This window comes from Ptychodera flava, chromosome 15 (assembly GCF_041260155.1).
Source record: "Ptychodera flava strain L36383 chromosome 15, AS_Pfla_20210202, whole genome shotgun sequence".
NCBI classification, from domain to species: Eukaryota; Metazoa; Hemichordata; class Enteropneusta; family Ptychoderidae; genus Ptychodera; species Ptychodera flava.
This window is the reverse complement of record NC_091942.1, coordinates 23,095,784-23,109,691: the sequence shown is the minus strand read 5'-3', so window position 1 is coordinate 23,109,691 and position 13,908 is coordinate 23,095,784. Positions and strand designations below refer to the sequence as shown.

The 13,908-nt window shown below is 40.9% G+C and overlaps 1 protein-coding gene across 1 annotated transcript; it reads right to left on the bottom strand.

The window, feature by feature from the left end:
- Positions 1-7,208: 7,208 nt before the first annotated feature.
- LOC139151577 (class A basic helix-loop-helix protein 15-like) lies at positions 7,209-11,907 on the bottom strand. The gene is made up of 2 exons (XM_070724472.1): positions 11,661-11,907; positions 7,209-11,138 (listed from the first exon to the last, which is right to left on the bottom strand). Exon 2 carries the CDS (start codon positions 11,125-11,127, stop codon positions 10,432-10,434), a length of 696 nt encoding a protein of 231 aa, XP_070580573.1. The 5' UTR covers positions 11,128-11,138; positions 11,661-11,907; the 3' UTR covers positions 7,209-10,431.
- Positions 11,908-13,908: the final 2,001 nt, after the last annotated feature.

The following is a 13,908-nucleotide window of genomic DNA, read 5'->3' as shown; positions in this document are numbered from 1 at the left end:
CGTAAAGTGGAACCTGTGACATCAAATATTAGAAGAAAATATACGATAGAACCCCTGCCTGGCAGGTCTTTAATTTTTCCTGGTTGCACCAATACTTTCACGGTTCAACTAGTTGAGTTACTATGATTTCATAGGAATTATCAGCGCTGGATGGTTACTGTTCTTGGTTCCCCAACTGCCTCAAACACTAGTCACTAAGGGGTTCCGGTAAATTATTAAAATGGGTCGTCCGGGAATACCAAGTGAGTCTCGTTTGTCGCGTCGGTATTGTACGGTCGCTTCGTTGAAATAAACGAAATAAATAGCACAGCAAAAGGACGCCTTTTCCGAAACAAGAACATCAACAGGTTGACAGGACGAAATCTACCCAAAAAAATCACCGCCAATATATATATATATATATATATTATATATATATATATATATATATATATATATATATATATATATATACAGAATATATATCACACAAATTACTTCAAGTACAAAATAATTATATCTGTATAACTGTATAACAGATATAATCACTTCAGTCTGTACTTGAAGTAATTTGTGTTATTATTTATAATGCTCTGCTTTTAGAATCGAGCGCTGCAATTTCCCACAAGGACATCTGTAATATATATATATATATATATATATATATATATATATATATATATATATATATATATATTATATATATATATATATATATATATATATATGCTATCTTCGGACACGTCTCATTCATAATATGATACGATATGTTACTGCATCGAACATTGCACTCCCCAGAGAGGATACAGGTTTCTGTATGTCTGTATGTCTGTTTGTCTTCCTGTCTGTCTTTTTGTCTGTCTGTCTGTCTGCCTGTCTATCTGTCTGTCTGTCTGTCTGTCTGTCTGTCTGTCTGTCGATGTATGTATGTATGTATGTATGTATGTATGTATGTATGTATGTATGTATGTATGTATGTATGTATGTATGTATGTTTGTAGTATGTATGTATGCACGCATGCACGGGGACAGAGAAAGACAGACGGAGACAGACAGAGAGGATTCTGCTATTAAAAACGCATCAACAGTCGTAGCAGTTACCTGTGATCTCGAAATAACAGAATGTGGAAACGCACTACTGCACACGCATGAGTGATAAGCCCATTAAGTTTGTTAATAGACGCGGCGATGTGTGGAGTTATGTTTCATCCCTCACGCACTTAACCAAAGCACCACGATTGAACTGTTTTTCTGATGGACTGATGAACGCTTTACTCTTTCTGGTGTCTCTCGTCATGATATCATCTCTGGTATTTAAAAAGGCCGAGGAACTGAGGTTGCACAAGGCCCTGCGAACCGTTCAAATGAAAGAGTTACATTGGAAATCTGTTTTTGTTTCGGGTTACAATAATGCTAATGAAAATGTATGAGCATTTGTATGAGTTCATGAGTGATCAGCCCTGTTACTGGAGACATGGATGTTATAATTTAAACCGTGAGGGTTCAGGAGTGGGGCATGGGCTGCAGAAAGTATAAAGTATTTGAGGAGCTTCCAAAATTGAACACGGAAATAAGCCTGATATTCTATCGTTTTCAACATCAACATTTATAAATTTCTTATAATTTATGTAGGCAAGCCATGCATTATGAAGAAAGCGCAAATGCCAGTGTACTTATACAGGCACATGAATCTTGCTGTCGTTCAAAGTTGTTTGAGAAGACGACGCAACTGACGATACTTAGTGTGCCGTCTTCATTTCCGACAGTTTTTAAACTGTTTATCGCACACCCATCCGAGTCGAAAAGGTGAGGTGTCCTCACCGGACAAAGATGCATCTCGCCACACACGACATGCCTGTCACATAATGACGAGCGATTCCGGTCAACATGTTATCGGGTGATTGGTTCTGAATAAAGGGCCGTATTCCCTGATTCAATATCCGGTGATGAAATATGAATAACCGAGTTTCACTTTTAAAAACTCGTACAACTGGTCTGGTTGCTCGAATAAGTTGTCATTAAAATCTCACAAAAGGATATCGCATGTAAAAAGGATTTTCCATCGTCCATACTGTGTTCTTTGCCGCCCGTGCTTGCACGCCCTTGTCCATTGTGCTTTTAGAGCGCACTATTACCCTACTTTTACAATATGAACACTTATGTTTTATCCTTCCACATTCAGCGGTCGATTTAATAGCTCCGTTTTATCCCTTCTGGATCACTACTCGTCATCAGGTTTGCTTTACCTATTCAATTTCAATGTTTTTTTCAGGGCGAAACATATTATTCACGTGTTGCTGGTTATTAGTTTTTAAAATCTGAAATCATTTCTTGTACTTGGCCTTCATCGCCCTTCTATCCCGTCTTCAAGCTACCAGTTCAGCCATTTCCATGCCCGTTCCAAGTTTCACATTTAATGGGACAATTTTTTTATTCAGCTTTATCTCTAGACAAATTGATTAACTGTGCACAACTTTCGAAGAAACTCAGATGTAGCGACATCACGTAAATAGTCCATGCCAACAAGCTATGATACCAACACAAGGGTTCGAGGACAATCGCTCTAAATACTGCGGTACATCTGATCATAACCAGAGAATTCGAAGTCAGTGGGACAGATAATCCACGACACAGTCATAAAATTCACTAATTGACGGATAAATTTGACAGTATATCAATATTACACGTAATTAGGGAAGAGGTTTTCCGCCTTTGAAACGCCGGGTAATTTAGCCTGAGGGTAACAAACTGCATTGTGGCGTGGACATATTCGTACTCGAAGGTGTTGGATACTAAGAAAATGGTCTGTGTTATTTTGCCCCTTTGTATTGCAAATTGCATTTTATTGTAGCTAACCCCACGATATTGATATAGTAGATGAAAGGGCTTTGACTCTCGAGGCAGGTTCGTGGAAGAACGATTTCACTAGTGGCCTGACCTTCCCGTGTCACCATGCGGGTTTAGGTCACGGACAGAGAAATAAAGAAAGAGGAACTCGCCGAGTGCAGCTGATTTTAATGACTGCTCAGAGTGTCTCGGCAGATCAATTCGGTTGTCCTGGGTGTGCTTGTTAACACCGAACAGCCGTCGGAAATAACGATTTGATGTATTGCAGCTCCAGATCTGTCGTTCCAAAGCAATAAATCTACCCGGCCTGGCAATTATGTACCGTACTCAGTACACGCCAGGTGGGCAAAACTCCGACACGTTGCTTTAAAACAGTAAATTACATTTCCCTGGCTATTAAGCTTATAAGCAGGACTTTGTTGTGCCCCCTCCTCCTCCCCCGAAAATATTGTGGAAAGTAATGTTGCGGACTGTCTGCTGGAATTTCCGCAGGCTCTCTGTTAAGAAGCTAGAAACTACATTAGATGTACTTGATGGCGTGACCGACGATATATTAATTTTTTGCAGTCTCTGTTTGTAAAACAAAGTTTATCGTACAACTAACAAAATCACATCGAAATACGCAGTACCCAGCTTCCAAACACAGACCTATAAATGTACGTGTTTACTGTACATGTACAGTGTTATCGTCAACAATTAACGTAGAGTTCTGTCCGCACTAAAGAATTACTTTGCCAAGAATAACGCATGCGTTGTCCACAACGAGTGGAGCGCTTCGTAGACTTCGACATATATACTATGGGGAGAAGAAAAGAATGTGAGCTAGTTTTCTTGATGAAAATTTTATCAAAACGTTGGCGGCGGAGCTCCACTGACTGTGATCAAAAGTTACAGCAATTGTCTCTTCAAATTTTATAGAGCTTCAAAACAAGACAGTGTGATTGAGATTGGGAGGAAATACACCCACGAGGTGTGTTTATGTGATTTAAAGCCTTATTCGATGAGTGCAACATGGCCGCCGCGCGGCCCCTCTACCCAAGGGGGCCGTGATTGCAAAAAAAAAAAAAAAAAAAAAAAATACACCTACTTTAGGACAGAAGAACGAAAACTGACACTGCATTTCCAGCCTTCGTATTCGACGTAAATGCCGGGAGCAATCATTGCGCAAATCCTTCGGAGTGCTGAAGTATATTTTGCCAGCATTTTGCGAGATCATTTCACCCAGCATGCCTAGCAGCCAGTTTTGCTATAGGCCCTACACAGTGCATGTCAAATTCCTCATCACTGCAGAATTGACTTATACAGTGAATCTGAAAATAACATACTTAAAAAACAAACAAACAAACAAAACATCAGCCAGTATACGGTAATATTGCAAGAGAAAAGTAAGTCAGTAATTTAGATGATGACACAATCTCGTACGTTACAGTCGATCGTCTCCGATTGCTCTCAAGAAAAGTTAACTGTTTGATAGAAGTCAGGAGGCGGTAGAAACGAGCGAGAGACTTGAAGTTTGCCTACATGATTTACGCTTCTGAGACAAAAATGCGACAACTAAATACGATGAACAAGCTGCCGTCGCAATCTTGGCGTGACATTTTACGGAGTCAAAGTTTCCGTCGGCGCATAACCGAGTCTCATTTCCGTTCGTGTCGGAGCAACACACTGTTAATAATCAGCATTCCATTACGCCGCGTTACCCCGACCCCCATAAATACTCATGAACAAACATTTTAATTCCCCTAGCTGGCCAGCGCCTCTCACTACCCGCCGTGCCGTTTCTATATTTTACGCAAAATACCAGAAAAACTCCGCAAATAACATAAAAAATAAATTCTCAGACCTCCGCATTTATAATATGCTGATGCATGTAAGATGGTACAATCTAACACAATGAAACCACCTGTCTTAAGAATCAAACCTATGTCAAAACAGGTTAATTTTCTGGCAATCGGAACAAGGAACACGAGGGCCGGGCTTAAACTCTGTCATCATGCAGACAGCCATAGACATTATAGCGATAGACAGTAGGGGAGAAGAGATAAACAATTAATAGGGGGAGTGGGAAATTATTTCCTCCATGTATTGTAAAATAGAGGAGAACAGCGCAAGGATACCGAGTATTCAGCTGAGAAACTTTACTTGAGGCCGTGGATCCTTTTCAAACAATTTCCCTACTAAAGTGACTGGCTGGCGGACTGTTTGGCGAGTGCTAATATGGAGCCAAACAAATATATTATAAAAGTCCGACAATATGTCTACCCGCGACGTAAATCAATTCCTATATACTTTTTGCTCTTTGCTCCGAGTGCAACAAGTAATCAATAAATGACTTGAGATAGCGTATCGGTCCTAATAATCTTTGACTCATCTCTCGTTGAGCTTCAAAATCTGCAAGAGCTGGAGGTGGTGTTGGTGTGTTGATGACGGCGAAGACGACGACAACGACGATGATGATGATGATGGTGGTGGGGGTGGTGGTGTTGGTGGTGATGATGATGAAGATGATAATGATGATGATTATGATTATGATGATGATCATGGTGGTGGTGGTGGTGGTGGTGGTGGCGATGATGATGATGATGATGATGATGATGGTGGTGGTGGTGGTGGTGGCGATGATGATGATTATGATGATGATGATGGTGATGATGATAACGACTACGACGAAGACGTAGACCATGACGATGATGATGATGACAATGTATCCATTGTTGTTGTTGTTGTTGTTGTTGTTGTTATAGATGTTGTTTGGCAGTACCGGTTTATGCATCAGGGATTATACAACCAGAGATACAATGACAGTGAATGTAACAATTGAATGAAGATGACGAAGACAAAAGACGGGGACAATAACAAAGGCAATATTCCTGATAACACACGACGATGAGGTTGACAACGACGACGACTGTGATGACAAATAACCATGGCAACGATAGAGTTCATGGTCATTCATGATTGCTACAGCGATAATATCGAGCACGATGTGTGCATTATCATGAGGTTTTTTTTTCTGAAATCGAGGACAACCGGAAAGACGGATGAAGCTTCGGAAACACATTTAATTTAAAAGTTTTGATAAATTTATTCTGTGCCAGCCGATCGTAATGGCCGTATCTTGTCCGCTCTGCGACGATTACCATGGCAACTACGAAGTCATCTCCAATGGAGCAATGCGGGCTTGACTGTTCAGCGTTCGATGAAAATTTTCGATGGGAGTGTACACTCTTTCCTTTAATTACACAGCATCACTGCGTGCCGTGTGCTGTTGTCGGGACAACCGACGCTCTGAAAGTCTCCTCATCCGAGGTTCAGCCATCCACATGTATATTCCGTGACGTTAACTATACGTCGGTAGGAGCTAGGTGAAGCCACACACGTACGACGGAAATGGAAAACGTCACAATCGCCTTCCTTCGATTATAAAACTGTGGGGCTTATTCACGTGTGAATACCTTGTTGTGCGCCGTGTATTCTATAGCGTAAATTGTAAACGGTTATGGCGAACGCACACGCCGGATTCGAGTACCACTTACGCATAAAGGCTGGAGCGGTGCCACACCGATACTGCGTATAATGGGTTTATTCCCTAACAAGATCCTCAAAACCGACAAAATCAGTTGGACGTGAATAGCAGACATGGTGCCGGTAAATTCTTCAAAATTAATGATTGAAACGAAATCATGTGGAACGTGAGCACAGACTTATTTTGACGGAGATAAGCTTACATTTGGGTATATGGATCGAGGCAAAGCTGAGAGAGAGAGAGAGAGAGAGAGAGAGAGAGAGAGAGAGAGAGAGAGAGAGAGAGAGAGAGAGAGAGTTTCCGTCAATAAATTAAAAATATAATATGAGTCGGCAAATATTTCTCGAAGCGATATAAAAACTAATTCCCGGTGGTATTCGATCACGCATACGCTGTGAAGCTTGGGAATGAAGTACGCGCTGTCTCTGAACGCCGTACTCGAAAGTTCAATTCACAGGGCACCGTGTCCTCTCTCCCCGTGCACTCACTCAGAGAGAAAGTCAGGAAAACACAGTGGTCTAAATATACAGTAACACCAACTTGAACATCAAGACAAATATCAGACATCACCAGCTTCATAATTTGGAGGTTGGATGGCACGGGGAGGACTGCGCATGTGCGATGAGGGATTTCAGGCGATATGGTGAATATATAGGGCAAAAAGCCAGCTCACGATAAAAGAATAACGATGTCATTAAATCCCTCGGTAAACCTCGCAAGCTCAAAAAATCGTCACGGATCAGACAGCAGTGGGCGTATCGTTCTGAATCTCCCATACCAGCAACTTTGACAAAGCGCATCTACATGATAACCAGACTTTACAAATAGCAAATGAACATCACATGGAAAAGCCAAGTTCAAGAAAAAATTGAAATTTTATTGAGCTCATCAAAAGATTTATAATATTCTGTTGCTCCTGCAGTGCTAGATATGAAATCGAAAGCAAAGTGCCGTAGCGCCCTCTAAAGATACTTGAAAGTGTCTGAGTGTGAAGTGACAGAGGAAGTAAGCCTTTGAAGAGCATTATATTCATAATTACATTTTAAACATATGAACAAACACATATTTCCTTAAACACTTAGGCTAGACTATAATTTGTACAACAATATCGAGCTAAAGGCATTTAACATCGGAATAATGTAAAGTGTAAGGCTATTAAATGTTATATATACAAAAAGAAAATCAGAAAATTATCTCGTCGCATGTCCGTACACGCAGCCCATTACTATAGTATGCGAGAGAGCGATCGCAGAATATTTATCTTTTATGGGGAATTAATAATGCGCCCAGCATGTCTCAAATATACAGTCAACTACGCATGAGCGAAGAAACAAGCTAAAGATTATTTGAAAAAATAGCTTACGTACATATGGCATTGTCGGCAGGAATAAAGAATATCACATTCGACCGAGATAAATTTGACATACCAGTCGAGAATTAGAAAATTTTAGCCAGTAAAAGAAAGATAGAGAATTTTGACAAAAGTAAATTAGGAGCGGTAATGGGCAACGCTTCTGGACACTGTCGTATTACACAAAATTGTGGCTCGCCGTGTGAATAATGACGTTCTGTTCCTGCCAAAATAGACTTCTGTACAATCTGTTTATCAATTTCTAACTTTGCTGATGATAACTGAAAAGAATTGGAGCTGATTTTAACCAAAATAAAAAAAGACTCCGCTTGAATTATTCAAAACGCCAAATGCAAGAACCGTTTGATTGTGATACGAATTACACAAATGAACATCAAAACCGCGGCACCGGCACGTCCCTAGTCCAATTGAAAACACTGTCTGAAGATGATTGGCACACATGTGAACAAGGTCTAGTGCCGGTTAATTACACGCTATTGTTAATTACATACATTCATTTCCGCTGAAAGTGTGTCAATTTCTATTCATAGTCCTCTGTAATGGAACTATTCTCGAAATCAACACGTGACGTTTTTTATCGTGATATATTTCAATATATATATTATATATACACACCTACTATCTCTCTCTCACACACATACTTTACAAATTTTCTCTCTCTGAATTTTTAACGTTAAAATTTTCTAAATCTATAGGAGGAAAATACCGTAAATATACCACGACATTATTCACCAAACCATAAGGACACAATACCCAAAAGATCCCCTATATGTAATTTACAATCACCATGGTTACTTTCATTGACCAAAAATTAGATTCACAAAACAGTAAATTGAACTTTGAAAAAAAAGGAAGTCGCATCTGTCTCCGACGACCACATAACGCCTAGACGTGAGAAATATATAATATTTGCAGTAACGGTGTCGATATGGATTGTATATTTATTTTGGCTTCTTTATATTTTATATACAAAATACCTTTCTTAAAAATTTGGAAGGCAATTTCTTTTTTAATTTGACGGTGGAAGACATCAGCTAAATTTTGGGTATTGTACAAAATTGGAAATGCTCATTGCTTAAGAAGGCACTTTTTTTCTTTGAACCTTGGCTCTGTATGGTGATAACATAAAAACTGGAAGGCACGTCGGCTGGCATTTTAGGTTATCAATATGTTCATCTATTCACAGTAATAGGAAATCCGGAGTGTCTCCCTGTCTTTGGCTCTTTGGATGATAAAATTACAAGCAGTATTTGCCCATTTTGGCGTTCACGTGAACTCATTTCAGTGACGGTACTGGAATTGTGGAGAGTTCGACCCCTATTTAGTCTAAACTTATTTTTTTATAAATATCTGTACGTATCTTCTTTAAAATTGATCTCGCTGTTCGTCGCAAGACCATAAGTTCATGATAAGATACGCCCGTACATAGTTTTGCTGCCTAACCCTATGGAGAACGGTGGCTTTTTACTCTTAGTCGAGTCCTTGTTGTCTGAACGGTCACGCTCGATCTTGATACGCGATGATATAAAGACTGACTTATTCCTGAAGGGTCAAATGGAAGACACGCGATCATGTATTCAAACAGGTAGCCCTGACATTTTGGTGAAATTAAAAACAAACAAACAAACAAAAACGTAAGACTGTACGCCGATATTTCAGACTCCAACGAAAAAGGAGTAAACAAAGTGCCCGGGATGCACTTGATATGACGACTTTGGGAAAAATTATGCTTTCAATGTAATTTTTGCCCCCCCTCCATTCTATGGCATTTAGAAGATTGATGATGAAAAGAAAACGACCTTGACAATGGCAACTAAAAGTGACGGTCCATCTGCACTGCGCGTAAATCCGTAGAAGATCTACCTATCTAATTGTTACGTACAAATATTCCGTACCTACGATGCACTTGACTAGGTTATATTATGTCTTGCCACGGAAGACAGCTATTGACGTAACAGGTCATTCAAACCCCAAGGGGGAAACTTTCGGGGCGCGGAGAATTCACTGACCTGAATGGGGAAAAATTGCATTATGGAAGCGAGACTCTAGCATTATATTTAGTAAGCTTAGCATACATGCGGGTTTCGCATGGCAAGTGAAAAACAGGGGGTTTCTGTAATGTAATATTAATAACATCTTTTTCCTGCTGTTGCATATACCTGCAACAAATGCGGTTGTTTCATTGATGGGGATAGGAAATAGTTGTTTTTTTGTCAGCGTGCCTAAATAGGGCACTATCCTGTGCAGTTGGACCGAAAACTACCTGTAGAGATGAACCTGAAAAATTTAAGTTAAATTACATATCTTGGAAGCCAAGAAATTCGACTGTTTGAAACAGGCGATGGGTGTGGGTGTAATTGATGAACCTGTCAAAATTGTACATTTCGATGGTCACGTGACTACGTCGGGGTTTCTCAGCGCGAGTCTATCTTCAGGGATCTAATTGGGCAGGTGTGGTTTCTATGGGAACCATTGTTTCCTCTTGAGTGCTCCGATAAGTGTTCCTATTCATATACTTTGAAAGCCGAGTTGCCGATGAGCTATCGCAGAACGCTATCATCTCAGCTGAACAGCTGACTGTCCAGTCCGTTTTTCACAGTGCTGATTATAATGTACATAGTTCCTGTTTTTTTTTACTTTGCTTCAGGCGATATGTTGATTTCACAGGACTTTATTGTCTTGGCACTGCGAAATCACAAAGTCACATTCACTGTAGTGTTTCGATATGTCTTTCAAGGTGTGAATTCGTCGGCACCTTGCGCGCATTGTCATCTGCTTCCGCTTCTTGCCATGCCATGCGGGGCATGTCGTTGAGTACACTCTCCACAATACTGTTGTTGTTATCGGCGCCGTCGGGCGAGCAGGGGATTCCAAAGTGCCCCTTCAGTTTTTCCAACTCGGATTTCATGTCCGTGATGACATCGGTCAGGGCCGTGATGTAGTTCTTCGCTAGTGTCAGTGTTTCAATTTTGGATAATTTCCTTTCGCACTTCACGTGAGGAATCACATTCCGTAGACTCTGGAACGCGTCATTCAGCGAGTGCATCCGCATCCTTTCTCGCTCGTTACTCTCAAGCCGCCTCAGGTTTCTCTCCCGCGCGTTGACAGGGCGGCGTCTTCTCGTGTGCTTTCTCGTCGACCTGGCGCTCTTCGTGTCTTGTATATCGCCGCTGACCGACTCCGAGCTGGCCGTCGAGCTAGCTCGGTCCACGGAACTGTCAAAAGCGGCGTCTTCGGTAGAGTTTGATCGTTGTATCTGCTGCCGGCGCGAGGTGCGACGCCGCTTGGCCGGCATCTCGTCTTCCATGAGCGCTTCCCAGACATCGTTGTCGGCGACGTCGTAAAGGCTTTCCTCTAAATTATGATCCATCATGTCGGCCTTGGATTTCATAGCGCTAACCATTTCAAAGTGACCTGTGTCGAAAGTGCAAAAGGTATCCCCGTGTCAGAGTGTAACACAGAAGTAGATGAACAAAATTTACCTTGAAATTCTCGACAAAACAATTCGCTTCTTTCTGAGTTGCTTAAATAACGATCTGTTCGGGTAGTTATGTCTTCTGTGCCAAGTAATGGTGTGATGGAATACAACTTTTCGGCAGCAATAATTCTAAGTGTCAATCGTACCAAAACGAGTTTATAAATAGGCGCAAAAGGCGTTGTTGTATACTGAGGCAGTTTTACGCTGTCATAAGGAAAGCTGGACTGCTTGAGGATATTCTAATATCATCCAATGGAAAGAAAATAAAAAACCCGAATGACGCAATATCGGGCCTTCCGTGACGTCGGTTTGCGGTGTTTTAGAAATTCATGGCTTTTCCGCTTCGTAAAACGGCCTCTCCAGCTCTTGCAAATCGCAGTAAGACGCGTTTCCTACAGAACTGTGAGACTAGCAGAAGAGCGTTTTTTTCGAAAGTGTGCCTGGCTAGGGCAACCTACCTTTTTTTAGCGATGTTAGTATCTTTTGTCCACGGCGGCGGAGCTCAGTTTGTGTCGTCCGACGCAGTCAGGGCGAAGCAGACAGGGCAGTGTTCGCAACGCTGAAAGAACAGGGGAATTCTAGGCGGAATGGGAAAAGAGCACTAAATGAGACGAAAATGCCATGTGTAGGTGGGGTAGGCGTGTGTCGTCTACGTAAGCCAGCGGCCTGATGGACGTAAATAAACCACTCTACCGATCGAACGGAAAAATATTCATATCCCATTGATATCTATTAATTCCACCAATCCCATTGACGGAGCGTAGTCACGTGACATACGTTAATACAGTGTGTGGTCTTCTCTTTGGATAACCAAAACGAGGCAATTTTAATAATATTGGCATCTAATTACCCAGTCTGCCTAGTCTCTAACTGATCACCCTTTTTTTGTTCAAAATATTCATAAAATGATAAACCATGGTCGATGTCGGGTTTATGAATAAAGAGGAAATGGGGCACAGGTGGCAGAGATGCAAACTGCTGTTTTTTAAATATATTTTTTTAAATCCTCTCTCTAATTTGATTCACGTTGATCTAAAAATACTCTAGTGGTTTTAATCGAAGCGTTCGTTTGTATTCATCGTGGATGGACATGCTAACTGGGTCCATACTCCATGATGACGTCAAACACTACGTTTTTTTGTTAAGAAGGCGCTTTTGATTGACTTTGAATGATCGTGAATTAGCGAACCAGACTTTTCACACCAAACTTAGTGGAATTCACAGTCTCCGAGTAATAGAATCAACCGGGGTGAACTAGCCGTAGGTGAGTTAAGTTGCTTAAACATTCAAATATTTCAATCTTGAAAATATTTTATAATGTGTCCTATTAAAGCGGTATATATACTAAGTTAATGGGGCAAAATTTGAGACATTCTTGAAATTCTGGCAGAAAAGCAGAGATTTTTATGAATGTTCTTTTTTTATGACTGACCACTAATACCGGCTGAGGGAAACATTTCTCTAATTGATGCACTGTCAAAGATTTTGACCGGAATCGCCGAGGATGTGAAAGGAAAGTGTGTGTTGTAGAACCGTGAACTACGCGAGGATAGGTGACAGAGGCCATACAATCATTCATCTTGCGTGAGCAGGGATCATGTTAAATTACAAAAAGCTGGAGCTTCATTTTAAATTACATAATATACACAGCACTGCACCACACGCTATCTTTCTAATTGCTCGCTTAATTTTTTTTTAGTAAAAGGCATGCAGTGAAGAGTGTTCTCATGATTCAAAACCGATGCTTTAATGTTCTTCATTCGACCATGTCCAGTTTGACAGCCTTGACATAAAAATCAGTCACGAGCTGAGGCTTGACCGCGGAATTCCGCTTTCGGTTGTAAACACATTTCATTCACTTTAAAGGGAAACTCCCCCTTCTCAAACTCGACTGCGGGTCTCAGCGAGAGCGAATTAACGTGGGAAAAGAAGGTCACGTGACGAAGTTGCCGGTAATTTAGACGCAGAACGTCGCGGGTACCCACAAATGTGTTGTTCCGTTTCTATTTTGGAGGGGAAAAAACACAAAAGTAGAACGAATAGTAGTTTTATCACAGAGCTGAATTGTGCAAAAAGGAAATATACCTGAATGTGAGCGATGTAGGCAAATAAAGGACACAAAAAGGCTGAGGCGCGAAATAACACATGATCCGACGTCCCTAAACATGTTTTAACACAACGTAATGTGCTAGTTAATGCACTTAAAAGCGCCTGTATTTATCACGAAATTATTTGAGCATTTTCCTGTAATAAAGCAAATACGCACGCTTTGTCACACTTATGCGTTAATGCATTTTTATATTATTCGTGCCATTTTATTCCCCGCTTACTCAAAACCGGGGGCTCTTTATTTCGGCCCTGCCCCCCCCCCCCCCCGCTCTCTCTCGTCAAGCGGTCTGTACACGCATGCCATAATATGGTCAACTAGGCCCGCCAATCATTAAATAGCCCAATTGGTCTCAAAGGGCCAAATGACACAGATAGTTATTACTTCAGACAATTTCAGAACAAACAGATTACATTAAGAGTAGTATGATAATTTCTGTTCGATCCGTGTGAAAAGACATGCAATTTTAATTGCATTTTTGATGATTCAATTTTTCTACGGTGCAATTGTCTTTGATAATTTCGTCGTCACTTGGGGCATAATTTGTTATTCATTGTGGAAAGGGATCAAATGGGACATGCCTTCACAAAATTGACGTT